Source organism: Melopsittacus undulatus, chromosome 2, assembly GCF_012275295.1.
Source record: "Melopsittacus undulatus isolate bMelUnd1 chromosome 2, bMelUnd1.mat.Z, whole genome shotgun sequence".
Taxonomy (NCBI): domain Eukaryota; kingdom Metazoa; phylum Chordata; class Aves; order Psittaciformes; family Psittaculidae; genus Melopsittacus; species Melopsittacus undulatus.
Genome location: NC_047528.1, coordinates 112,155,435 through 112,182,005, shown reverse-complemented (window position 1 = coordinate 112,182,005; position 26,571 = coordinate 112,155,435). Strand labels below are relative to the sequence as shown.

Below are 26,571 nucleotides of genomic sequence, written 5' to 3'. Positions count from 1 at the left end.
GTTTTGTTGTCAGATGTTCAGCACTGGGTTTCATTCTCTGTATGAAGGTATAATCATAGGCAATGCAAGATGTGCTGTGTGGCTTACTTCATTTCAGGGGAAACTTTTCACTTCAGGCCTCTTCTGCTCTTTGAGCCATTGTTTTAACAGCATTACAGTTGCATTAATTTTGGAGATTTTGCAATCCCATGTTAATCCAAATTCCATTGAAGTCAGTACACAGACACCCATTGTCTTAAGCTGGGGTTGGTTCAGGTCATTGTTCTTCATGCTGTGCGGAGGGAAAGGATGGGGATAAAGGGAAGGATGCAGTGGTATATCAGAGCTCAGCTTCCTTTCGTGCTTTCATGGATGAACTAAATGCTGCCTAAAAAAAGAAATGGAGGTGGGTAAATGTTTTTACAAGAGGATTGTTTTTATGAGGGAGCAGGAGGCATGGGGGGGGGGCTTACAAAGCTAATTGTGCAGCAGTACTTGTCCCAGATGGGAACAACAGTGCTTTATCCAGACAGTTCTTGATGTATCATCCCTCCCACGGGAAGATGTGTCCAAGTGCCAGTTTCCCTCATCTGCTTCCTCCTGCTGAACCACTTCACTGAAAGAAAGAGGGAACCCAACCCTGGTTCTCCTCAGTCTGCTTTAGGGGAAGGTCCAGAGCAAACAGTTGCCATTCCCCTGTTTATGTATTTATATGAGCAAACATATTCAGCTATTTGAGGGCGTGTGGACCCTTTTAATGTTGGTGCACCCACCTCTGCTTGATATACCTCCTGCATTCATTCTGCTAGCCATTGTGGTGCACTGCGACCCAGCTGCTCCGTGTCCAAGTGTGGTTGCCATTGCTGGCACTGGTGCCTGTTGGCTGTGCTTCTGTGGGTGCTTGTCAGGCCTCCTTTCCCTGACAAATGTGTAGTGTAGATCTTGTGACCCATGTGAGTCAATGGGGCAACAGCTTCATGAGACCTGGGCTTGAACATCAGCCCTGCAAACAGAGTGGTCATAAGGCTCTCCAGTAGACCATGTCCAGACATTGTTCCAGCAAGGCAGAAATGCGGAGTTAACAAGTTCCCAAATTCCTGCATTTTGGCTTCCTCCCAGCAAGTGGGAGGTAGAGAGCCAATAAACCTCACAGAGACATGTGCCTTTGACAGCAGCCCCATGTACATGAAGTGCTCTATTGCTCCTGGCTGAAAGCTGGGGCTCTGACACTTGCTGGATGAGGTTATAGCACTGGATCAGTGCATTTAGGGATTTTTGTCTGCCTGGGCAATGGAGGGTGTGATGGGATTGTCGCATCCGTTCTGTTCAGCATGAGTAAGAGTCTGAGGGAGTATATGGCAGCACAGATCTTGCTGTGAGTTGCTATCAGGAAAGAACACAATGTCCTTTCCAGTATGGTATCCCTGCTGGTTGTAGCATGCTAGCTGGATTAAACTTACTATAGATACATGTACTCATGCTGTGTCTGAATTTTGCTGAGCACAAATACTTGTGGGCTTGGGGCTAGCCTGTATGTTCAGAATGTCGTGCAGAGCTGGTCCAGGTTTTCCCTTTATTACATTCCATTACATTCTTCTCTTAATTTCATGTTTTCTATTGAAAATGGTCAAGGGAGGAGGAGGAAGCAGGACAAGTGGTTTTTAATTATTTTCTAACACTGCTTTTAATTTTCACTGTGAGGAAAGGGGAGGGAAAAGAGGACTGGAAAGGAAAGATAAACCTTTTTTGTTGCTTTTTGTCCAGTTTTGGTGCTGGAAAACTCTTTTTCTCCTCGTTTTCATCTTCATCCATTTACTTCTTGTGTTCCTTTCTGGTAGTTTCCCTTGTCACAGGTACTCAGTTTCCTGAGGACACAAATAGCCACAAGTACTGATATTTGCGTGGAAAGTAGGGAAGGGAGCTTGCAAGAAAACACAGTGACTCAGGTAGTAATGTGCCTTGGTATCAAGCTAAGCTGGTGACCTCTTCTTGAGCACTGAAGCTGCAAACTGCTGAGCCAAGAATGGGTGGATGGGCTTTGTGCTGGTGTCAACCTGGTAAGTCAAACCAGATGGAAGAGATCTGCCCCTCTTCTTCTGGAAAAAAGCAGGGGATTTCCCCCTTTCTTTTCCTCACTGCAAGTGGAGGAATCTCCTTTTGGGTCTTCTGGCTTGAGAAGTGAGGATTTGAAATGTGAACGATGCTGGGCAGGGAGATTTAAGACCTTTTGTCATGCTCCAGTGCTCCCAGCAGGAGGTTTCTTAGCCATAATTGTTCTCTGCCTGAGATCAGCCACTGCTTTTCCATTCTCTTAATGGCAGTGGCTTTACTGGGTCTTGCCTCAGGCCCATCTAGCCCCATAACTGTGATACTGGTCAGAATTCTGATTTGAGAAGATATTCAAAGAAAGATGTTCAAGGAAGCATCTTCTTCCATGTACCTTCACCCTGCAGTGTCGTGAAGAGGGTTATGGAGGAAGAGTTGCTTACCACCAACTCCTTCTCATGCCATTGTCTTTCTTGGCCATAGGCATGAAATGACACAGTTCAGAGCCTGATGTGCTCCATCTCCAGGCTCAGTGTTGTGTGCTGGTGTGGATGCTGGGCAGTGGGATTGAGAAAGAGAGTTGGAGGATTACCCCTCCTAGTGTCTGCCTACCACAGATGTACCATTGCTGAGCAAACTTTAAGTCACTGGGGCAAAGTGGGCCTCCTTCATGTGTTTTGGAGCATGTCCCTGCAGTTAAAGCATGTTCAATGATAGAGAGCTGCAGAGGCTTGGGAAGATCTTGGGGTATCTTTTTAGGTCAGTGATATCTGGTCTGTGGTCTTTGGGACTGAGCTGAACGCTATGTAGGCAAACTGTATTAGATAGCAGCTTTTAGAAACTCAGTGATTTCATGCAGCTGCTCTCCAAAAATCAGGTAGTGGATAGTGGGCCAAAAGTACAGGAGCCACCGATCTGGTTTGTGTCCTGCTAAGGCAAAGTACCTGGTTAAGCCTCAGGTTTGCTCTATATCCTGCCTCTGAAAGCTGCCTGATGTGGAATTTTCACAGCCTCCCAGGAGCAGTTTGTTTCCGAGCTTTGCTGTTGTCATAGCTAGATAGCTAGTCTGAGACCTCGCTGCAAATTCTGCTGCTAATAAAGATGATGGGTAGGGAAAAGAGAACTATTTTTCTCATGCAAATTAAAACCATACTACATTTATCTCTTAGCATTTTTCTATCTGTCTTCTCTTTCTTTTCTGTCCCTTTGATATACCTATCTCTATTTTATTTCCTACCTTCCTTTCTCCATGATGATCATTTTCTCCTTTCACAGGGGGTAGAAAGAAGCATCTGCTGTGTGTTATGGGTTCCCACTTAATCCTGCCTGATCCCCCACTGCTAGAAGGCTCCTTTCCCTGTGGTACCTTTGTGTCTCGTACAGATGAGTACAGCAGATTCCTGCAGGGGGTCCTGTGCTTTTGGGATGCTTCCCAACCAGTGCCTCCAGCCCCATCTCCCTCCTCTCAGCCCCAAAACCTCATGCTCAGATGCTAATGTTATCACTTATTTCTTCTAGCGTGATGGTGCCTGGAGCTCTCAAATATGTTCTTTAATTAAGCCTCTTGGGGTGTACTCCCTGCTGACCAACTCTGTGTAAGTACATGGAGCTGGCAGAAGGGAAGAAAGGGGAGAGGACATGCCTGGTGCTGGAGCATACGCTGTGCATCCTGCTGCTTTAGCAGGCTCGCTTTAACAGTTGGTCATTCCTTAAAGCCTCAGCCCCCTGCAGAAGCAGAGAGGGCCTGGGATGCCTCCAAGGGGCAAAGAGACGCAATTGGATTTGACAGGATTTGCACCACAAATTAAGTGCTGAGTGTTAACGTTTGACACTCCAGCTCCATGGAGCTTTCGGGTAGCCCCTCACAGAGAAATCTGTCAGAAGTGCAAGCATCCAAAAAGCAGGAGGAAAACCATCCTGCCACCTCCTGTTTTTCACTTCTTGGAGGATGCAAAACACTGGATCGGTGCTGCATGGCCTTGTCAGCTCCAGTGAGCACCCTCATTCCGTAGCACTGGAGAGGAAGGTGCTGTTATGGCAGGGAATTTTCACTCTGCTAACCCCCATACCACGGCTCCATGTTTGGTGCTTTTATAGCACAGAGCTGGAGGTATGAATGGCAAAGTGAGCACAGGTCCTGGAGAGTGAGGATCCGTATGATGCCCTTCAACCTGGGAGCATTAATTTGCCCCTTCTTGCTCTTCTCACAGCCATGGGCAATTGTGCTGTTGCAGTGGTGAGCACAGCCACACTGCTTGAACCATGTCCTCTTATTGGTGAGGGGCAATACTGGTGTTGGAGAGAAGAGCTGTGAGGGTCACTGACAGGGCTGCAGGGTAGGTGAGCCAGATACTCAATGCTCTTCTCTCTCTACCAGGGAGGTGCTGAACTGCTAGTCACCATTTGAGGTGCAATGGGATTGTGGAGGTAGCATCACCATTCCTCTTGATCAATTAAAAGTATGAAGCAAACCCATTTAATTACATTGAGCCAGGGATGTTTGTGTCTCAAGACTAATGGAAGGTTGTTTTTATTTGTTAGACTTCCACTCTCTAAAGATAGCTGGAATTTTGTTACCTGTCCTCTGTGGTTATGGATTGTTGCTGCTGTCTGAAGCAATACTGTCTACTGGCCTAGCAGAAACACTGTGTTGCTTCCTAGAGCTTGGAAAAGACATTTTGTGGCACGAGTGTAGAAATACAGATCAGTAGGTCCTACTGTAATGAAAGCTGCTCAAGCTGTTATAAAAAGCTGTTTCTCTGATGAAAGTTGTCCCTGGATGGGCAGCAGCCTTGTGCCAGTCTCAGTACTGCACAGTCTCCCACAATACCACCTTGTTATTAAAGCTGAATCCCTTCCATATGGCCTGTGTTTACTGTGCACATAAATAACATCCCTCTGGCAGCCTCAGAAGACAATTCCTTTTGAGCTGCTGTTGTTTTAAGGTTTATCCAGTGTAGCACTGACCTTCCTCAGGCTGTTGGTTCCTTTAGCTCTTGCCCTGTTGTACTGTTCTGTAGCCATTCCACATCCTTCTTAGAGATAGCCAAAATCTCTGTAGGGATACAGGGCTCTTCCAGATGCATCCAGTGTGCAGCTTTTCCCTCTGTGTCTCTGTGGGGTGAGGGTTTTAAGGCATGCTGATTTAGCTCTATGATCTCTCAGGTGTATACGGCTGAATTTATTCCTCTCTGCTTCTCAAGAAGTGTTTCTCCTAAGGTCATGTTCTAGTTTGCAATCTATTGCTTTGAGTAGTTATTACTTTCAACCTGCATGTAGACCTCAGGGTATGGCTTCTGCTCCTTCCATCAGTCTCTCTGCTTGTTTACCTGTCTTACCTCAATACCACATGCCCAAGCAGCACAAAGCATTGGTGGGGTGAGGGGATGCTGCTCCTGTTCACAGTCAGGCAAATGGAGGCAGTAAGTTTTACCCTCCTGACTTTAGGCTTGCTTGTCTTAGCTGGTTTTCATGGAGTCCAAGAGTAGCCTGCAGCTCCTGAGAGGTCTGGGGACCAGAGACTGAAAACCCCTCTTCCACCAGCCAAAACCATCTTCATGGTTATATGAGCCTCTGCAGCAGTATCTCCCTCATGTTAACACCTTTGAACAGGGGAGAGCTGGTGTGAGCACTTGCAGAAGGCAAGGAAACCAGGTCGGGTGAATACTGTAGAAGCAAATTCAGAGTTATTCAAACAGATGTTCATGAATATACTTTGCCATACTTGCAGAGTCTTAATTGTAATTTGAATTGATGGGCACATGAGTTTAAAGGTAGAGGACTGAATCTATGGAAGGAAACCTGGTCTAGGAGATGAACGGCCAAGCTGGGCTCTGAAGAGTGAGGCTTCACATTTAGCTCTGCACAAGCATGGGCAAGTGACCTGGGCTTATTTCTCTTTGCTTCCCATGTGTCCCAGGAGCACCTAGATCCTGCTGGGGGAACATATCTGCATCCTGAGCAGGCCTGTTTATGTGCTGGATTGCATCTTCATTCATGACTGTTGCTCTCCTTACTTTCTGCTCGTGGTAAATATAGTGGAGATGTGCCACCTTTTTCTCTCCTGCCTGTCACTCATCTGTCCCCAAGACTCTCTCCTCCACTCCTCTCTTGTTTCCTCAGCTTCCATGGGAAACTGTCAAAACCTTGGTTGGTGGGGCCAATCCTACAAAACCAGGTCTCTGTGAAGTTTTGGTGATGCTTTGCTACCTAGTGAACAAGAATAGAGTCTGGGAAAGAAGCCAAAGCATGATTCTACTACAGTGATTATTATTATTGCCATTAGCAAATATGGCAGGAAAAGTTACTGTAAACAAGGGAGAGATAAGTACATTTTGTATGTGTTTAATCTCTTCCGTGTGTTTTTTCTTCTCCTCCTTGATGACAAGTGTTGCTTTAAAGCTGGAGACAGATTGCATTGTTTTCCACTGCATCTGGTGACATCGGGGTTGCCCATTACACTGCACAGTGTATTTGATCTCCCACAGTACCTTTCACACAGCAGGTACCAGTCTCCACTGCAGATGAGAGGTCCACTCCTCTAATGCCATCTGGGAGGGTCAGAGAGGCATCAGCACTTCCATGGGGGGGACATCACCTCCAAGAGCTGTGCTCATTGCCCATACGACTTCCTCACATGGGAGCTGCATGGGCAGCCCTTGCCTTGGCTGGCACAGTGGTTCATCTGGTGGGGACCCATCTGTCTGCAGGTGAGAGAAGCCTCCTGGGGATGATCTCAGGTGGAGGATGTGGAAAGAAACAAGCCTGCGAGCACAGGAAAAGGGGGTAGGAGAGAGGCTGCTTTGTAATGTTAACTGCTAGTGCAACTGTGCTGAGGAGACTTAAAAACATTGATGCTTAGAAAGGAAGTTTTACCCATTACAATAAACATCGTCATATCACAGACTATAGAGATGGAAACCTGCTCGCTTCACTGCAGTGTTGTTAAGATTGCAGCTGATAAGACAGCAAATGCCTCCAGAAATCATTGTAAAATTACCCCTCTGCATATGCTGCCTTGTCCCTCAGTTTCCCCTCCCCAGGAAAAAAGAAAGGAGCACAAAAAAATAAGTATAACTGGGGGCTCAGCCTCATGCTCCATGTTTCTAAATTACAACCTTTGTAGCATGTGGCATAGGGCAGTTTGGGAACAAGGGGGAGTAAAATGATGCTGGAGAGGGATTCTTCATCAGGGATTATAGTGATAGGACAAGGGATGATGGGTTTAGACTGAAACTGAGGAAGTTCAGGTTAGGTATAAGGAAGAAGTTCTTCATTGTGAGGGTGGTGAGGCACTGGAAAATGTTTTGCCCAGAGAATGCTCCATCCCTGGCAGCATTCAAGGCCAGGTTGGACAGAGCCTTGGGTGACATGGTCTAGTGGGAGATGTCCCTGCCCATAGCAGGCGGTTGGAACTGGATGATCTCAAGATCCTTTCCAGCCCAGATCATTCCATGATTCTATGAATTCTTCCTTTCATGATGCAAAATACTTCAGTGAGCCCTCTGAGAAAGGTCTTTGCCCACAGTGAGCTGCGGCAGTCCAGATCACATTGGGCACAGACTGTTTTCTCCTTAGGGCTGTGCATCCCACATCACTTTGTTAAAACTGCAGGTGTTCATGGGCACCAGCAAGCTCAACACTGGGGCTGACCCTGCAGAATTTGGTGCAAAGCCTCCCCAGGATTGCCAAGGCACTTGGATGAATGTTAAGGACAGTGATGTTTTTGACACCCTTGGGTAGGATCTGGTTGCAAAAAGACAACTCCTGCTAAAGAAGGGAGTGCTGTTTGGAAGAGTCCCATTTGTTCCCACTGGATCACAGAGTGAGGGGCAGTACTCTGAAATGGGACCCAGAGACCCTGGGTGTGAGCCTTTCCCAGCTCTTGGGAACCACAGCAAGGCTTCTCTGAGCTTTAAGAATAAATGGGGAGAGCAGTGAGTACCTGCTTCAAGAGAAAGGAAAGAGTTTGGAGAGACTTCTTTATGCAGAGTAGCACTGATCTGAGCTTTTAATAATGCAACGGACTTGTAAGTGTTCCAAACTGTGAGATTTTTGAATGAATTTTTAATGCAGGGTTTAACATTAAAGATTAACACGTGCATTTTGAATTTCAAGATGGGAATTTACCCCCAAAAGGGTAAGACATCCTTCAGTGGCTTCTTCTGGTTCTGTTTCATTTTACTTCCCTGCCTTGGGGCATTAAAGCAAAAAACACAAATGAAAGGGAAAACTCAGCATCCAGGCTGTGCTTGGGGGATTCTCAACTTGTTGTTAAACCAGTGTCCGCTCGGGCTCTTTCATATTAATGCTGCTCCTTGTGCTCTTAGACTTGGCAGGAGTGACAACATCTGTGTGAAGAACCGAGCCAGCTGTGCAGAAATCCGTCTTCATTCAGAGTAGTAGTGTCCTTTGCTGCCTGGGCACAAGCAGCTTCTTGCATCTGTTACAGAAGGGGAACGTTTGCAAAGCGCTTTGCTGGGATTCCAACTCTAAAAGACAAGAGAAGCTTTTTAAAGTTCCAGCTTTAGCAAATATGAAGTTACCAGGTTCTGTAAAAGGGAATTTAGGACATTGAAGTGGGGAAAGAGAGGGCAAGTATAAAACCAGAAGTGCTGAGGCTTTAGCACCCATAGGTAACTGCTGGCATCAGAGTAGAAGGTGATAAGGAAGGAATCACATTGTCTTACACAGTAACAACAGCGTCTGCATTTACAAAGCCTCTTTCCTGCATTTCATGGAAATTATGATGGTACATATGATGGTATGATTATTATGGTGGTACTCTGTGTGTTTTGGAAAGCTGCTTAAGAGGTTTGGAGCATTTTGTGTGCATCTGACACTTCCTTCAAGGTAGTGTTGCATGCCTCCCTGCCTGCAGTGCTTTGGGGCAGGGCCTCATGAGCATTTGCTCTTACAGTTGTGTTTGCCCCCAGCAGAGCTGAATGTAGTGAACCTTCTTGGTTATCTTTTTCCCCTTGATAAGGAAAGTGTGTGTGTTAATTTGAAATCAATACTAATACTTGGCATAGTGGTGGAGAGGGTGATTAATGGGCAGAGCAAGACCAATGAATCACATGCCAAAGTCCTGTTCTTGTCTCCATTGACCTGCTGTGTGGTGTGTAGGTGAGTTATACCTTCTCTCCATTTTGGTTTTTCTCACTGCAAAATGGGGACTCTCTGTGTTGCCCCAGTGCCTTACCTGCTAGCATATTGTAGAGCTACATGTGCAGCTTTCTGCACTTGGGTTTTTCAGCATGATGCTGGGTACCCAACTAGAGGTCTGTGACCAGCTGGAGGTGAAGATGATCAGCATTTGTGAATAAAACAGACTCAATGACCTTAGCTTGGATACTCAGAGCTAAAGATGGCCCAACCCTCGGTACACTGTGAGCAGGGAAAGCCTCCCAGCATTAGGACTTGTTTCTCTTTGCGCCCTGTGCTGGCACATACCCACATGCCTAATAGGGAATGGAGCAGACAGGCAGCAGGTTTGCAGTAATCTGATTGCTCATGTTTTATCTGCTAGTCCTGTTTCCACCATACAATATAGGAATGATTATCCCAAATTGCTGGAGAGGATGGGGAAGAGGAAATGAGTCTCATTCAGGAAAAGGACTGCAAAGTACTTAAATAGATGTGTTCCTGTGGCTCATGTGTGGAAGCATCTGTGCCTGATGCTGGACCAAACTTCACATGGAAACACTTACAGCTCCTGATCTCTGAGTATTCATAGAATCATAGAAGAGTTAGGGTTGGAAAGGATCTTAATACCATCTAGTTCCAACTGAGCTGGAGTCGTTTGTAGGTGAAGCTGGTAACAAACTGGTCATTATTCCAGGGAAGTCCTAATGTTTTGTCTCACATCACAAGGAGAGTCCAGATTTTCAGGGGGTGGAACAAATAAAACAGGGTAAATTTCCACTGGGAAAAGATGCTGTTCACATGATGTTCAAAGGCCACAGCATATTAAGTATGTGTGTGTATAACACTGTACCAGCACTGAATAAAATTATGTGAAGTCAGAATTTATGTAATAGCTAAATATATGGCAAAAGTTTAAATGGATTGAAATAAAGTGCTTTTACCTTATTGAACTGAAGTATGCCAATATTACCATAATTAAATGGGAAAGTCAAAGCGTTTCATTTTGTCTTCACTCACTGAAAATGTCATCAAAGTTGATATCCTTACAACCTATTTTGATTTTAATGAAAACTCTTTTCTCTTTTTTTCCCAGTGGAAAATCGTCCTTTTACAGCCTCTTTCAGACAGCTCAACTCATAATCTGAAACATTCAATTACTGACCTGACATTTGCCAGATCGGAAGACAAATTGGCTTTTCCTACCTTTTCAATTTAGATGAAAAAAGACTCTGCTTTTTGGTTTTGTTTGTTTATTTATTTTCTGGATTTTTTGTTTGTTTTGTTGGGTTTTTTAATAATTTTAATAGTTTTAAATCCAAAGAAGTTTGGGATTAACAAAATTTAAGATACGGAAGTCTCATGTCTTTGAACATCACTGTGAAAGCTGGTTTCAACCTGACTGCCTTTAGAGACTTGGACTGCTTTTATCAGGCTTGTTTTGAGCATCATGTATGAGACAGGGAAGCTTCAGATGCATGTTCTCTCTTAAAGGCTCTCTGTCACATCAGTGGGTCACAGGAGTTTTGTTATCAAAATGGATGCAAATGTGATTAGAGCTTTAAGCCCCAATTTGGCAGGATATTTAAGCATGTGCTTAATTCTGAAGCATCAAGTATATTTCCAGTGACTTAACTGCCTTTAGTGGAATTGCTAGGACATATCAAACCAGCCTGGGTATCCATGGCCAAATCAGCCCATCCATGTGGGCACTCTGCTGGCCATGCATAGATGAAATAGGACTCACACAGCAGGAAGACTTTGATGGGAGCTCAAAGGCATGATGAAAACCAAAGTACATCTCCCATATATCCTTTTACTTTCACAAAACTTGTGAGTTCCCTAAGATGGGAGCATTTAAATTATGAGACTCAAAGCTGGGGTGGACAGCAGGTAGCCACCTTGTTGGTATTACCTTAGCTGAAAGTTGTGGGTTGCTGGACCATATCCTTTAAAACTCATTCTGATGACAGTCCTTCCTGACTTCCAGGAGAATGGAATCAGTCTACAAAAGAAAACTTTTCTTCTCAGAAATAGCTGATTTCTTTCTCCTCAGGGGTTGCTTTGATTTAAAATGATTTAATTTTATGTTGGTTTGCATTAGGCACCCCTTTGTTGAGGGATCAGCCCATCATAACCAACCACAGTGTGGTAATGGTGCTGGAGTATCCTGGTAATGGGGGAAGGCAGCTAAGGTGGGTGCCCCAAGAAGCACTGGTGTACCTCTCCTGCATTTTGCTTGGAGATGTGTGGCCATTTTGTGAGGATTTCTTTCCTACACCCAGGCCCTTCTATTCATGGTCCCCTGCATTTCCTTAACCCAAATCCCAGCTCCCATGCTGCTCCCATGGCTCCAGTGGGCTTGTGTTGTATGTGTACCTTGCATGTGTGCACTCTTGTTTGTGGTGGATCTCATCAACATCTGGGTGGGTAGATGTATCCTGGTCCTGTTCTCTTGCTGCCTCATCATTTCTTGAAGCTATAGCAGCATCAAGAAGCCACCTGAGGTTCTCAGAGGAGGTCACTGGTGTTTACAGGGAGAAGCCATACAGCAGAGTTTCCCTGCATCTTCACCCACACTGTGCCGTAGGGCAAGCACTGTCTCTATTTTATCCATCGCCCTCTTCTCTTTCTCCTTTTGGGAAGATCAACATAGGTCTTGGAGCTTTGGGTAAAAGTAGTTCAACTGTAAGCCATGACTATTTGCACTAATGGTGGTTGTGTCAGGGTAGGTGAGAAAGTCACTCAGGTGTGAGTTTGAAGCCTGTGTTTCAGTGACCTTTTTCCTGTAATGGGAGCAGGAGGTGGAGATATATGCAGAACATGTCTCTTTCAATGCATTTTGTGTGGAAGTGTTAAAGGTCACTGATGAGCCAGCTTTTCTTCCCCCATCCTCACCTCTTTTCCCATCCAGCTGCACTCACAAATCATCTATTCCAGCCTCCTCACCCAGCCACCCTGCCTTCCCCTGTACCAGCTTTAATCTTATTCCTTATTGCCTCTGTCCTTCCCACTCAATATAGCATTGAGCATATTTAAACCTCAGGTTGTTTTCCCTTATTAAGCAGTTTATCACTATGTTGCCTATATTTTTTTTTAATCCAGAGGAGAAGGCAGAAATTTATTCTTTTGACCATAAATCATTTACAAAGCTGCTGGGCCGTTAATGTATATTTTATGGCTCAGCAAACAGAAAATAGAAGTGAGTGCCTTAGTAGAGCTTTGCCGACCTGTTTTAATTCCAGCTTCCTAACCCTGGCTGGTCCCTAGTGTTGGGAGCAGATCCATTTCTCTTGCAGAGGCACCAGTGGATGCCTTGTTGTCCCAAAGGAGGCAACTTTGCTTTGTCAGCAATGTCAGATGCTGTTGCCAGCACTTGGCACTGATCCATACTGAAACCCATCTCTGCTGACTGGGCTGTGCTGGGAGTATACTAGCAAAGAAATGGGATGGGCAGGGGGAAACTTGAGCCTGTTTTTCCCTTTAGGTCTTGGGGAGAGCTCCAATTAGTCTCCTGCTCTGGTGTAAGCAAGCTACACACAGATCTTATCCCACACAGCCTCATTCTGTACTTTGCATGATGTGGGTTCAGTGGGCCTCAGGTGTGGTCACAGAATCCTATGGGGATGCTTGAGGATGCTTTCAGAGACAGTGACTGGCCATGGTTGTGGTTCCCAAATATTAAAAGCTGGCTTCTGGGAGGTTTTGTAACCTGCTCTAAGCAATGTTAACTCCATGTCTTTTCCCTCTTTCAGGAAACATAGATACCAATCTTTTTCTGTGAAAGGTGCATTTTCCTTTCAGGTGTGACTGACAAGCAGTGAGATAATTAAGAGGAGGGATGTAAGAGGTTTATGTTTGCATCTGAGCTAGATAATGGGAAAATCTACAGCTCTGGGCTGTTGTTGCAGGCTTTTTGCAAACCCAAGCCAAGCTTCCTACCTTAAATGTACTTAAGCTTTCATTCCCAAGTCCCTTCAGCTAAAGTAACTTCCTAAGTTGTCCATGGTCATTTAAAACATTCCCACCCCTAGATGTTCACACTGTTGGATGGTGCCTCCACTGTAGCAGTGAGCAGAGCAGGACTGTGTGTCTGCAATGCAGTTTTCCTCTTTCAGAGCAAAACAAGTTAGCCCATCCTTACACCTTCCTCAACAGGTTATGCTTATTAATGCCTGGCTGTGAGATGGAGGCACAGCTTCCTTTCTGCTTTTGCTGGTCTGGGGGCAATGAACTTGTGTTGAGTGACAGGGCAAAAAGCAGAGGAGGACAGCATCTTAAGTAACTACAGCAGGATTCGCTAGAGCTGATCTATCACAGCACTGGGGTTGAAAGAGGAAGGACTGTATTTGCCAGTCTCAGCTTTGTAGAATACACAGAATAAGGAGATACCTTTCTAAGCTCAGCTAAACCTTCACTTTCCTCCCTGCCTGTGCCTGTGATTTTGAATACGGTGTTTCAAGCCTCGCTGGAGAACCTTAGGATGGAAAGAAATGACTGGCACTTCAGTTGCAAGCACACAGGGGTATCCTGTTTGTACCTTGGGTATGCTGCCTCATTGTGGCCTTCAGCCATCTTCTACAGACAGATTGCATGCTCCTCCTGATTTGCCCACCTGAGTCCTGGGAGGATGAGTCACTGATGACTGATGCTGGGCTCAGCCAGGAATGGGCAAAGCTGACACCAAATGGTCCTGTAAAGTGGGCTAAATTAGGCTTATGTTCCCATCCAGTCTTTCAATTCAGGGAGCAATGAGTGAGCACTTAAGTTCCTGGTCCCCTCTGGTCTTGCTCATCTGCCAAAGCACACAATTCCCCAACCTCAGTAGTGCAGCTGCTCCCCGATTCTCCTGCAAACACTGTGAACTCGAGGACTGCCAGCTCAGATCACAGCAGTCTCTGTCTCCAGCCAATGCCGCATGCATCGGAGGGAAGTGTTAAACTTTCCATAATGTCTCTAATTGTGCAACACTATACCATGGAGAGGGGATTAACGTATGCCCCAGAGCACAGCCATTGATTAGTTTTATCCTAGCTAATGTCACTGTAGAATCTATTTTTTTTTTCCTATTGATATTCCTTCCTATTTTTATAATCTTGCTCTAATACAGTGCAGTTGTTTTTTTATCCCTAACTTGCATGCATACTGCATCCAAGGCAGCAGAGATGCAGGGCAACCATCCCAGCTAGCAGGAGATGCAAAGAAGGCAGCTTGAGACAGGCTGGATAGAGACACAGAGCAGGAAATGGTGCTGGGAGCACAGCAGGAGTCCAGAACTGGAAAGGACTTTTGGATCATTGGACCCCAATCCTGCTACCACCATGGCATCTATAAACCGGATTTGTGTTCTTGTTAGCAAGCTGCTCTAACACTTCTGCATTTGAAGACTGTGGCTAATTAAACACAAGGATTAAGATGTGTTGGAAGAGCCATGTTCAGGTCACACGGATAGCTTTACATCACCTGATCCCTGCTACACGGAGAGCACAGCCCCTCTTGATTTCCCTAGCAGCTTTGAATGCTTAGCAGTTCAGCAAATCAAACCTGAGCAAATCCCACACTAACAGGGACCCTCTGGCCTCCTGGAGGGGATTGACTTGCTCAGCAGGACACAGGGAATCTTCCAGAAATGGTGAAGGAATCAACGGGAGGCAACTGACACCATTCTTGAAGTGCGTATAGCCAAAAGCTTTCCTGCCTATATTTGGTCTTTAAGTTCAGTTTTCATCCTGCCTATGGCTGCAGGTTGGGAAGGGCAGTGGTAGAGAAATGTGCTTCATGTCATTTCAGATAGTTGTTTGAAATCCTCCTCACAGCTGGGCTGCAGAGAAAGACCTGTTTCTGAAAGGGAGCATGGCAAGGGTGGTAGAGACTGCTATTCACCAGGCCAGCAGTGGAGGCTGGGGCAGAGTGGGTCAGCAGGAAGCTTCATTGCTAGCTTTCTACCTAGTTCAGATGAGGTTATAAATGATAAGGTAGAAAGGTCAGTATGATCAGCACAGATTTACTGGTAGGCAATGTCCCTGATCAGCTGGTCTGCTTCTTGGCAACAAACACTGCAGGGCTTGAGTTAAAGATCCTGATGTTGTCTTTTCTCCCTGGATTATTGTTTGCTAGCCCACATATACCATAGGGTGGGCTGCAGTCCTGGGATTGCTCTTACTGTGGTAAGAGATCTATTTACCTGGGAGGTTTTATACTGGACAGATGACTAGATAGCGCCAGTTGTGCCTGATGATTTCTGCAGGGATAAAGTTGCTTAGATGTTAACTTGGCTTTTGACCTGTGTTTAACAGAGAGAGTAGTAGTGTACACACCTCAGAGGAAAAACTAGTGTCAGTGTAGGTTTAACACCTGTGTTATGGAAATCTTGATCTAAACCCATACTAGGTGTGGTTGTTTTCACACTGTTTCATCCTGTCCTGCAGGACCAGCAAGGATAAGAAGGAAAGAGTTGGATATTTTACTGTCAGATTACTACCCCCATTGCTAGACCTGTGAGCCAGAAAGAGCCAGCATGAGCCTTATTTTGGGATATTGTCCCTGTTCAAATAAAGGGAATAGGCTTACCTGTATAACAGATGCCCACAAACTAGGGCATGGATGCAATCACCCTCCAGATGTGTGTGGACCAAGATCTGCCTTTTCCCTGCTGTGAGCTAGCAGAAGGGCTATACTGTGGTGGAAACATCTCTTCTTCTCACTATTGTTGCCAATATAATTGTTCCAAGTAGGTCTCTACCAAGCATCCTCCCCAGGAAAGTCTGTACTAGGGCACATTGGCCCAGGGGTACAGTCTATTATGACAATGGGCATGCATCTGTCCCAGATGCCTGCCCTGCAGAATGCCTTTGGAGGCTGGAAGTTTTTCCATGGTAGGATTTCCTTAATGAACTAGAAATAATTCAGCCCAGGTGGGTATTAATTCAGACCTGTGCTTGGTGATGTTGGTCCTACAAGCAGGGTAGAGTCTATTGCAAGGTGCCTCCAGTTACTAGACTCAGTGAATACTGCTTTTGTTAGATAGATTCTGAATTAGCAAGGATAGCACATCTAGGATGACAGGAGGATACACAGTTCCTGGTGAGAATGGGCAAGACCAGTACTCAGGCAGCTTGTTGAGCAGCCTGTTTGGATGCTGTCATATCATGCTGGATAACTTCAGTGTTAGCAGTGCTTGCAACTGCAAGTTGGCTCCTTCAAGAGCCTTTGAATGGTGTCTGCACTAGCAAGTACTCCTTACATCCTACTGTCTCCTCCAGCTGAGTCACTCCTTCCTGGGTATGGGTTTTGCTGCTCTCAGTGTATTGGGTTGGCAACATACCTTAACTTGTTTGGGGTGGGAGATATGTCTCCTCTCTAGCACAGAAGGCAGCTTTGGTCCCAGACTCAGAGATGTGGGGCAGGCCAAAGGCACAGTGACTTGTGTTTTCCTTTTATCTCAGGAAACAGACTTTTCTGCAGTTTTTCCCTCTGTTGATGCATTGAGCACCATGTTCTTACCCTGTTCTTGAAGCTTTTGAGTGACCTCATCTTTGCCTCTCTAACAAGGGACCCAAAATGTCATACTGCCAAAGGCATCTTCCCCAACACATGGCAAAAGGATTGCTAATTGCACCAGGATGGATGAGGGAGCAATTCCCTGGGTTTCAGATGCAAGCTGATACAGCTTGAATCTTTATTGTCATTTTCCCTCTAGCCACACACATTTCTGTGAGTGTTCCCTTGAGGTCTAGAGATGCAGAATGCACACAGCTGAGGTTTTTCATCCCTTTCACACCTTCCTCTCTCCTTTTTCCCCTGATCATTTGCTTCCCTGCCTTGCCAGCACTGCAGAGTGAACCTGTACCCAGGCTTCTGTGTATGCAAAGTTGTGCTAGCCTAGCTTTCCACACCACTGAGTACCAGGAGGTTGCTGCTAGCAGGTGCAAATGATGCTGACTTGCCAAGAGCTCTTGAGGGCACTTGCAAAGTGGAGAGTGTCCTCTAGAAGAAAGTGAGGCAGGAGCTTGTGAATGATCCTCCAAAGAAACCTCAGTTTTAATGTGGTCCTGGGAGATCAACACTAAAGATGATGGGGAAAGACCCTCTCTGTGCACTAGACTGCAACCCAGCCAGTGATAACCTGCTGAGCATGGTTGCCTCAGACAACCAAATGCTGGGGATGATGCAGCAGTAGAGGAGGGCATGCCATTTGCACAACTTCAATAGGGTGACCACAGTGCTTCCTGAAGGCACAGACTCTGAGGTCCTTGTGGTCTGTGACTACCTGTCATCATGGTGACATGGACTGGTGATTGTGCATTGGCTATTCATGTTATAATCTGGTCTGTTGATGTGAAGTGGTGGTGGTAGTGGAAGTCCTCATTTCCCCCGCTGTCAGCAAAGGTAATTTTCTGGTCTTACTGGTAATCTCTAGCAGAAAGACTGGAAGTGAGTGGGAGCTGGGAACATTTTCAGTCAATTTAGTCAAAGTGCTAAGATGTGCCCATGTCTTTCAGCTTCACTGCATCTCGTGTATTCTGAAGCCTCCCAGGTTTGCAACCTTTGTAGGACAGCTAATAAACATGTGGCAGCACCTGCCTTCCCCTCCTCATGCTCATAAGGGAAGCAAATTCTGGTTGTGGGACTGGGCCACCACTTGTTCTGTGATGTATGAACTATCTATACAGAAGTATCTATACAGACTCCTTCATGGATGCAGGGCAGGGTGATAAAGTGTGCTTACTTGGAAAACGAGCAGCGAGGTATCACAAATGAAACCAGAGTGATCTGTTGCCAGATAATTACTTGGTCCTGGAAATAGGAAGGAGCTCTAAAACAGCCTCTGTAGCCAAAACGTTGTTCTGCTGGCTGGGTCCCACATCGGGGACACAAAAGTGGAGCATCTGTTCTAATTAGTGATGGGAGCTTGCTGCATCAGGATCAAAGGAGAAAGCCTTTACTGAATCAAGCTAAGATCAAAGTGTCCTACGTACAGGAAGGGTCTGTTCCTCTTTCTGCTGACAGTGGTGTGCCCTGTTCTTCCTTTAGGTGTGCTGCTTACAGGGATGCTTAATTACTGAGTAAGGAGAAGTCTGCACATACAAGAGAGGGTGTAATGGCCATTGTAATCCAATTCTAAGAGATGATTTGTCATGATCAATGCTGCTTGTCTCTCACAAGTCATTAAACTTCTTTGAATGCTTAGAAAAGATCTGAATTGTGTGCCCTTGCAAAAGGAGATCCTTTAAAACATCCTTCGCCTGTTTTTTCTAACCTCTTATGTGCAATTTTACCTAGTAGATTGGCTGTATGTATGTGCATATGTCTATATTTGCATTTATATTTACCCAAGGGGATTCAATTCCTCATTCCTTAGGCTGCATTGAAAAATCCTCATCCCAATGGATATGCTAAATTTGAGATCTCTTCCTCCCTCTCTCCCCTGCCTCCCTCCTTTTGCATTAATGTAAAGCCATGTTTTTGCAACCCCTAACTTTGGAATGTTTAAACATATATCGCTTGGTTGAGTTTTCCTACTGGGTGTCTTCCTGGGTATACATGTTTATAAGCTTATGTGTCTTTGTGAGCATCCGCCTGTGTCTTGGGCCATGAGTATTGGTGTGGAAGGATGCAGTCATGTAGATACTTAGTCTGAGAGACAAAGAAAGACACTGTAGTTTCTAAGGAAGGATTTGATCTTTGGTCTTTCAACTGTCTCCCTGAGAAAGGAGTTGTGTTGTAGTAATGCCCCCCAGGTGCTGTGTTAACACACCTACTTCCCTTGTTTATGCTTGTGGAAGAGGACTTTGCCCACCTTTGGTCTCCTGACTCTCTTATTGCCTTGTTTAAGCTTACTTGTCAGAAGTGGTTGTGTGCATTTTACTCAGCTGTAGCCCTGTAGGTGCCACTTAGCTTAACAAAACGAGTCCTTGTCTTTAAATGGCTGCTTCCTCGTACACATCCAGAGCCAAAGAGCAGCTGACAAGCCCTGGGATACATGAGGCAAAGGCAGGTCTGAGGAGCTGGCTTGCTGGGTGATTGAACACGACAGAGACAGGACAGCATGGTCTGTGTGGGGTGCTCATCTTGCATGTCAGGTTCAAAACAGCTCCCCTTAGCAAGACAAATGAACAGGAACCTCAGCTCTTAGTGCACCCCCTTCTCCCCCAAAACCACTTCATGGCATTCAAATTAAAAAGGATGCTGTGGTCCCTTGAAAGGGATTATGGGGGCTGTGGGATGCTGCAGGGTGGGAGTCAGGTACTGGCAAAGCAAAGGGAATATTATCTTTTTCTTTCCTTTTTATGAAGTGTTTATAAGTAGATTGGGAAATTCCCAGATGTATTGAAAAGATATTTATAAAGTGAAGAAATTATGCATGCTCTATTTTAGTGTTTTTATTATTCTGCAGGATGTTTGCAATCAACTAATAGTAAATATTAGGAGTAGCAAGATTATGGTAAGGTATTAAAATTACATCAGCTTGATGATTGAGTGATTGATGTAACTAACCTTGCAATGCAAACTGGAAACTCTGCCTTTTCCAGTGAATTTACCATTAGTGAATACTCACACTTAAGCATTACTTTTTCTGAATGACAAGAATCTGAATGTGAGGGGTTTTCTTGGAGGGAATATAAGGGATGGGGCTAAAGAATATGAGCTGCTGTTCCAGATCAGATGAGTAGTTGGTTTTCCTCTCATGGAGAATGTCTTACTAAATCTATGCTGAACATGGCAGAAGAGCTTTCTGCATCATGTTGGAACAAGAAGTTAATCCAATAAATGTCCATATCGTTGTAACTCTGCACACTGTTTAGCACATGGATGGTGCTAGACTGGATGAGTAGTTATGGCACAGTAGCCTTCAACTCTAGGCCTGCAGAAAAGATGATCCCTCATCAGGGTCATATTCAGTAAGGGTCATCTCCAGACTTGACATGGATCACTTCTGGGATACTGCCACTGCTTGGCCAGCCATAAGCAATTGAGGAGTCCAAAACCATTCCCAGTCTATTGACCACAGACACAACTGGAAGGCAGATGCTTTGTAATAAAGGTGATACCTATTACTGGCTCTTCTGATACTTACTTCCACTTGCTGCTGACAGCCCTGCGAAGGAGATTGATGGATTAAGCTTTCAGCAGCTGCTCCTCATCCAGGCACCTAATTTTCTGAGATGTTAGCACCAGAGATGAACTATTTCCCTAGGACTTTCCAAAATGTTCCATACTTTTAAACATGTGCCAAGTGTCTGAGGAAAGTCAGGGTATTTTTTTTCCTGCAAAGTGAGAAAATAATGTATTTCACTTGGAGGCATTAAAATAGCATTTTGTCTAGCTGTGTTCTAAAGCACTTCTGAGCTTCCCTGAACTGCCTGAAGCTTTGGAGGAGGGAGACATAGAGGAGGAAGGTTGCTGAGGATTTGCAGCATCCTGGGGTCCTGCAGCGACTGAGCAATCAGTCCAAACCCAGACACTCATCATAGGCTCTTCAGGTGCTAGAAACTTTGGACCTGTAGCATCTGAAGCTCAGTGCCTTCAGGCTCTGAGCAGCCCATTTCTCCATTAGGAAGGCTGGGAAGGATCCCACAGGAGACAGGTGTGTGGAAGAAGACTCACCTTTTTCTCCGGAATCATCCTGTTTTATTTCTTCATAGTTCAGATAAAAGCTTATTCTTGTGAAGCATTTCACCTTCAGCAAACCAGTGTCTCTTAGCAGAAAATAGAAGCTTTGCTGGCAGCCTTTCCTGGGGTCAGCAAGACAATAAGGTGCTCCATGGACTACACCTAGGTGCTAACAATATCCCGATATTGCCTAAGAGCTTGAAAACTCCTTGCCTTCTCTTCCAACAGCCTCCAACATGCTTTTAACAAGAAGATGGTGAGCTGTCACATAGAGAGATGGTTTTTGGAGTCAATATTTTGTTTTTTTTGGAGGGAAAATGGTTTAAAGGATTCCAGTGGTATTCAAAATGGTGATGGTTAATCCTTGGTTAGTTTCATTTGATAAGATATTGGCAGTAGGAGGCATTTCCCTGTGTGACTTGCAGTCTAAAACCTTCAGCCTTTTAGCTGCTGTGCTGGGAAGCTGGGGCTTATCCGCTTTGAGACCTTGTCTAACCTATGTGGAATGCAAATAACTGAATGATGGTAATGCTGGGAAATGAGATTTGATGATATCCTTCATTATCAGTTGTCATTTTTCAGCAGCTAGATAGTAATACCTGGTCTGTAAGAGTTTTACATTTTTAACTCTTTAAAAGTGGCACTAAAATGTTTCTGCTTATGCAGGACTTTGTGGAGTATAGAAGCATGGGAAGAACTCTTCTTACTCCTTGGTGAAGATTTGTGGAGTGCAGTTTCCTTTTCTGTTTCAGTGATGTTGGGTATCATTAAGATTGATGGGTTCAAAAACATACTTTGTTATCTCTTAGGCACAGCTTGGCTGCTCCTACAGCTCTCCCTGTTGCCAAAACAAAACCTATTGTTTTCAGAGGCTCTGAAACTAGAGTGCTCTCATTTATAAGGGCCACCTATCTGTATGTGCCTGTGGAAGAGGTCTGCATGAGAGCAGCTTGATCTGTTGAAGGAAGAATAGAATTCTTTTTAGCCTGAAATAATCAGTAAAGTATAACTGTGTAAAACCAGGATGCTGCTGTCACAACCTGCAGGTGTATGGGGCCACTTGCAATGCTTGCACTAGGTGTCCTTCTCCAGAAATGCTTGAACTGAGTGTCCCTCTCTTTCCAGGTCTGGTGAGTCCTCTGGAGGTGTCAGTCAGTTCAGGGAGTATCCAGGTTGCACGAGGCCAGACAGCAGTATTGCCCTGCACCTTCACCACTAACGCTGCTCTCACTAACCTTAATGTCATCTGGATGGTCATTCCTCTTTCTAACGCCAACCAGCCTCAACAGGTAGGTCCTTTCTTACTGAAACATGTATTTCTTTGGGGATTTCCTTTTCTTCACCCATTTCATGCTGATCTGGATGTAGATGTTTTACAGTGTTGAGTTTCTGGTTGTCCCAGAACTTCATTGTCCCTTTATTGCTGAACATGCCCCTTGGATCTTATATGAATCTGTTTTCGTCAGTGCTTTATTAACTGATGCACATTGTGTCCTTGGCCACCTTGGCTGGAAGTGCATTTGGGGCAGGTGTATGTGGTACTGTATTACTGCCTGGACCTTTGTGTTCAAAAGAGCACAGGAGATGTAATCCATGTGTTTGGTGGACTGTATATTGGATTTGGAGAACCTAGAAGCAGCTTCAGACTTAAATGGGTGAAATCTATATAAAATGTGCCATAACACTATTCATAGACTCTTCTCCCCTTCTGCTTCTCTCTTTTGCACTGTCAGTTGCTTATGCAAGAGCCATTCTCATTCATCAGCAAATGAGAGTCTGTCGTGGTGGGCACAAGAATCATAAGCTGAGATCTGTTTTTTGCCCACAAACTCTTGACAGCAGAAGATTGCTATTCATAGAATCATATAATCTCAGAATCATAGAAGAGTTAGGATTGGAAAGGACCTGAAGATCATCTAGTTTCAACCCCCTGCCATGGGCAGGGAAATCTCGCACTAAACCATGCCACCAAAGGCTCTGTCCAACTTGGCCTTGAACACTGCCAGGGATGGAGCATTCACAACTTCCCTGGGCAACCCGTTCCAGTGCCTCACCACCCTTACAGCAAAGAATTTCTTCCTTATATCCAATATAAACTTCCCCTGTTTAAGTTTGAACCTGTTACCCCTTGTCCTGTCACTACAGTCTCTTAATGAAGAGTCCCTATTGCTTTGAAATGCATCTGTCTTGGATCACACTGCCCTTATCACATTTGGTATTCAGTAGTGAGAACCTGCACTGAGGAGAGACTTAATCTGAATACATACAGCTGTGTAAGCCATCTGACTGGTAGAGGCTGTGCAGGTTCAGGGGTTACATTGCATGTCATTCAGTTCATCCCAGTGATCTATAGTAAATATGAAATCATGGCAGCACCTTACTGGCTGACACTCCACATGATACTGTCCACTGGGGAGGTGTTTTTCAGCAAAGTGCTCACTGACCTGCAGAGAATCTCTGCTTCTCTACATTGGTTCTATCCAGGTGGGTGATGACTATTATATGAAGCAGGCTGGTGCTGCCAATCCAGCTATGGAAGATCGGGGCATCTATCTGTTCTGTTGTCTTTGTGAACATCTTTATTGACATGAAATAGGCTACAGAGTATGCTCTTTTAGAGAAAACATCTCTGCTAGGATGGTCTGCCTTGGACAACTATATACTGAGGTCTAGTTATGTAGAGATCTTTAAGGAACTGGTCCTTTTGGCTTTGGAAGCTCACATTTTGCATGCTGTTCTTCCTCCTTACTCAGTTTTGTTTGAGCTCTCTTTTCTTTTCCAGGTTATTCTCTACCAAGGGGGTCAGATCTTTGGTGGTGCACCCCAATTCTATGGGCGAGTGGGGTTTGCTGTGACAATGCCAACCACCAGTGCCTCGATCTTCATTAACAACACTCAGCTATCGGATACTGGCACATACCAGTGCTTAGTCAACAATCTTCCAGACCGAGGCGTCAGGAATATTGGAGTCATTGGACTTACTGTCTTGGGTGCGTTTGTTGGTATTATGGGGGAGCTGGGAGAAAGAGGGACAAAGGATTCTCTGTGTATAATAGTGCATCATAGCAGGGAAATACGGTAGCATACACATTGAAGCCCATTGGCATCCTGTGGTGAGGGATGGTATTGTAGGAGTTTGTAGGGCACACAGTCTTCATATGCAGGTAATATGTAATGGAGTTTCAGAATCTGGTGAAGAGAAAACTTCAAGTGGAGTTGCAAAGAAGCATGAATTAAGTATGAGGGCATCCTGGAGCGCTGAAGGGACCATAAGAGTTTTGAGGGGAAGAGAATGACTATAGATCTTTGCTTCCTTTTCATGAAAGAATTTAATACCAGATGATCCCTAGGATGTTAAGTACTCCAGAGCATGTGCCATTATAGGGATATGAAAGCAAAACCTCACCACGGCAACCTCTATTAGCTCTTATCACCCTTACTGTCTCAAAGACAGAAATGTTCACCTTTTTCTCTAGGGAGGGATCTAAGAGAACTGAGTCCTGTGAAAGTCGGCAGTGGTCTGTAACCTTGATAGGCTGGTGGGTTAGGAATCTTTGTGAATAGTCACACTACAAACCCTAAGGGATACTTGCCTGCTGCCTCCCTCTTTTCCCCTTGTCAGCTCTTGCTACTGTCCTTGCTTTCCCCAGCAACCTGTACCCAGAAAGAACCTGAATTCCACTGTTTGGTTGTATTTCCTGACCTGCTGTCACCCTCCCCTCTTCTCTCGCAGTTCCTCCGTCTGCCCCGCTTTGCAGAATCCAGGGGTCCCTGGACGTGGGCAGCGATATCACCCTGACCTGCAGCTCGGAAGAAGGCATTCCCCGACCAACATACCTCTGGGAGAAACTGGACAATGTTCCCAAGTTACCCCCAACTGCCACACAAGGTGCTCATTCTGTTGATTATCCTCTTATTTCCCAAGTGACAGCCTGGGCTTTCCTTTCTCTGAGCCACCACAAGTGGCATGGCTCATTGAGTGTTTGCCATCACTTGCATGGTCACTTATTGGAACAAAGATTCCTAGAGCCCATGGTGGACCAGGTACCCTCCAGTGGCCACTTGAACTCTCATGGGTGTTTGATAATGAAACATGTTCCCCTTTGAGGAACAAGGATCTGGTTGAGTGGGAGAGAACATGGTTGCCAGATGTTGGTATGTGGCTGCAGATCTCAGCTGCTGACTCACCCACATTTTAAACCAAATGATAGGATCATAGGTTGGAAACTGGGAGAAGGGAAGCAGAATCATCCCAAGAAAATACTGCCAGCTTCTCGCACCAAGATCCCTGTTCTCTGCTATAGCTACCTTTCATTTGTACGTAAAAGCAAGGCTCTGATCAACCTGGATATTGCCCAGCTCCAAGTCCCATCCATAAGATTTCTAAGCCTAGGTGCCCTGACCAAGTAGTGGTAGCTGTACTTTTGCCCTTTATGTTTCTGTATTTTAAGAATACACAAGCATTTTCATTTTATGTAATTCAGGAATGAAGAAAAGTTGCAGAGCCTGAAGTGGGAAGCCCAGGGATGGGCATGCAGGGGTGTTCTGCAGGGCAGGACTGAACTTGGTAGATGAGTCTGGGTATAGGTAATGGAACACATCATCCGTCCTCCTTTTTCTCACGCAATGCTGAGAGTCCCAAGCTTTCATTTGCAGAAATTCAGCTATAAGAAGAAAAAGAAACATCTAGTGTAAGCTCCTTAAGACCTAATCTTGCCTGTGGTTGGGAGGGGTGGTGTGTGCATGCACACACACGCACCCAGTGCTTCCATGTCAAGCTTGTTTCCTGGCTTATTTCTCACATCAAAATTCTTTGTTTGCTGGCTTTGCCTTTTCATGGTTTTCCTCAAGGAGGGGAGGGATTTAAATCCTTCTTTTCTCTCTGACTAGACCAAGTCCAGGGCACTGTCACTCTCCGAAATATCAGCACTGTGTCCTCAGGTCTTTACCAATGTGTGGCTTCAAATGCCATTGGAACCAGCACTTGCCTTCTGGACCTGCAAGTCATTGCACGTAAGTATTTTGCCAAGGGAGGCTTAGTTACCTGCTTCTTCCTTGTGACAGTAAAGCATGTAACCATGTTTGCTGTGAGCCACCATGTGCCTCTCTATCAGAAGATTGTTGTGCCCTGCAGAGGGGATGTTGCCTTTCTCCCCTTCCAAGCCACGGTAGCTTCAAATGCTTATGAATGGCCATAGCTCAGCCCTGATTTCTTCTCCATTCTCTGTTCAATTGTCCCTGCAGCCCATCCCCGGAGTATAGGCCTGATTGCAGGAGCAGTGGCCACAGGTGCTGTTGTGCTCGTGGTTTGCATTGTGCTGGTGGCCGTGGCACTGTTTTACTGGAAAAATAAACACAAAGAAGAAGAGGAGGAGGAGATTCCCAATGAGATAAGGTAAGAGACAGGGAAAGCAGGTGGCAGGGATTCTCTGACTGCTTAGCAAAAGTAGCAGCTGATAGGAAGGCAATCAGAACTCTTGCTAATCCTGGGTTTATTCCAGTGGGTCAGGGGAAGATGTCCTTGTATGTCCAGAAAACGGAGCAAATGGGGAATGGTAATCACAGATCTAGTTTTCAATATTGTCTTAATTGAGAGCTTTGACTTGGTATTACCTCTGTAGAAGAATGACATGTTGGGGATCCAGAACCACAACATCAGGCAGTGATAGCTGAAAAGTGCTGGAGATAGAACTTTGATCTGCTCTGGTGTTACTGCCCCAGAGTTTCCCTCTGGCAGCTGCCTGCAGGACCGCTAAGAATCGGTTTCATTCATTGTCCAGTCACACTTAC

The 26,571-nt window shown here is 45.3% G+C and overlaps 1 protein-coding gene across 4 annotated transcripts in view; it reads left to right on the top strand.

Annotated features, from left to right (window-relative positions):
* The window catches only part of IGSF11 (immunoglobulin superfamily member 11), a 104,349-nt gene that overhangs the window by 75,152 nt on the left and 2,626 nt on the right, over positions 1 to 26,571 (top strand). For 2 of the 4 annotated variants that reach the window (XM_034060150.1, XM_034060151.1), the window contains exons 2-6: positions 21,907 to 22,070; positions 23,564 to 23,771; positions 24,515 to 24,670; positions 25,672 to 25,794; positions 26,026 to 26,176. In XM_034060150.1, the coding sequence (XP_033916041.1) occupies positions 21,907 to 22,070; positions 23,564 to 23,771; positions 24,515 to 24,670; positions 25,672 to 25,794; positions 26,026 to 26,176 (802 nt within the window). Of the gene's footprint in view, positions 1 to 367; positions 386 to 21,906; positions 22,071 to 23,563; positions 23,772 to 24,514; positions 24,671 to 25,671; positions 25,795 to 26,025; positions 26,177 to 26,571 lie in introns of those variants that run through there. The other 2 variants (XM_005146665.3, XM_034060152.1) reach the window with 2 other exon arrangements.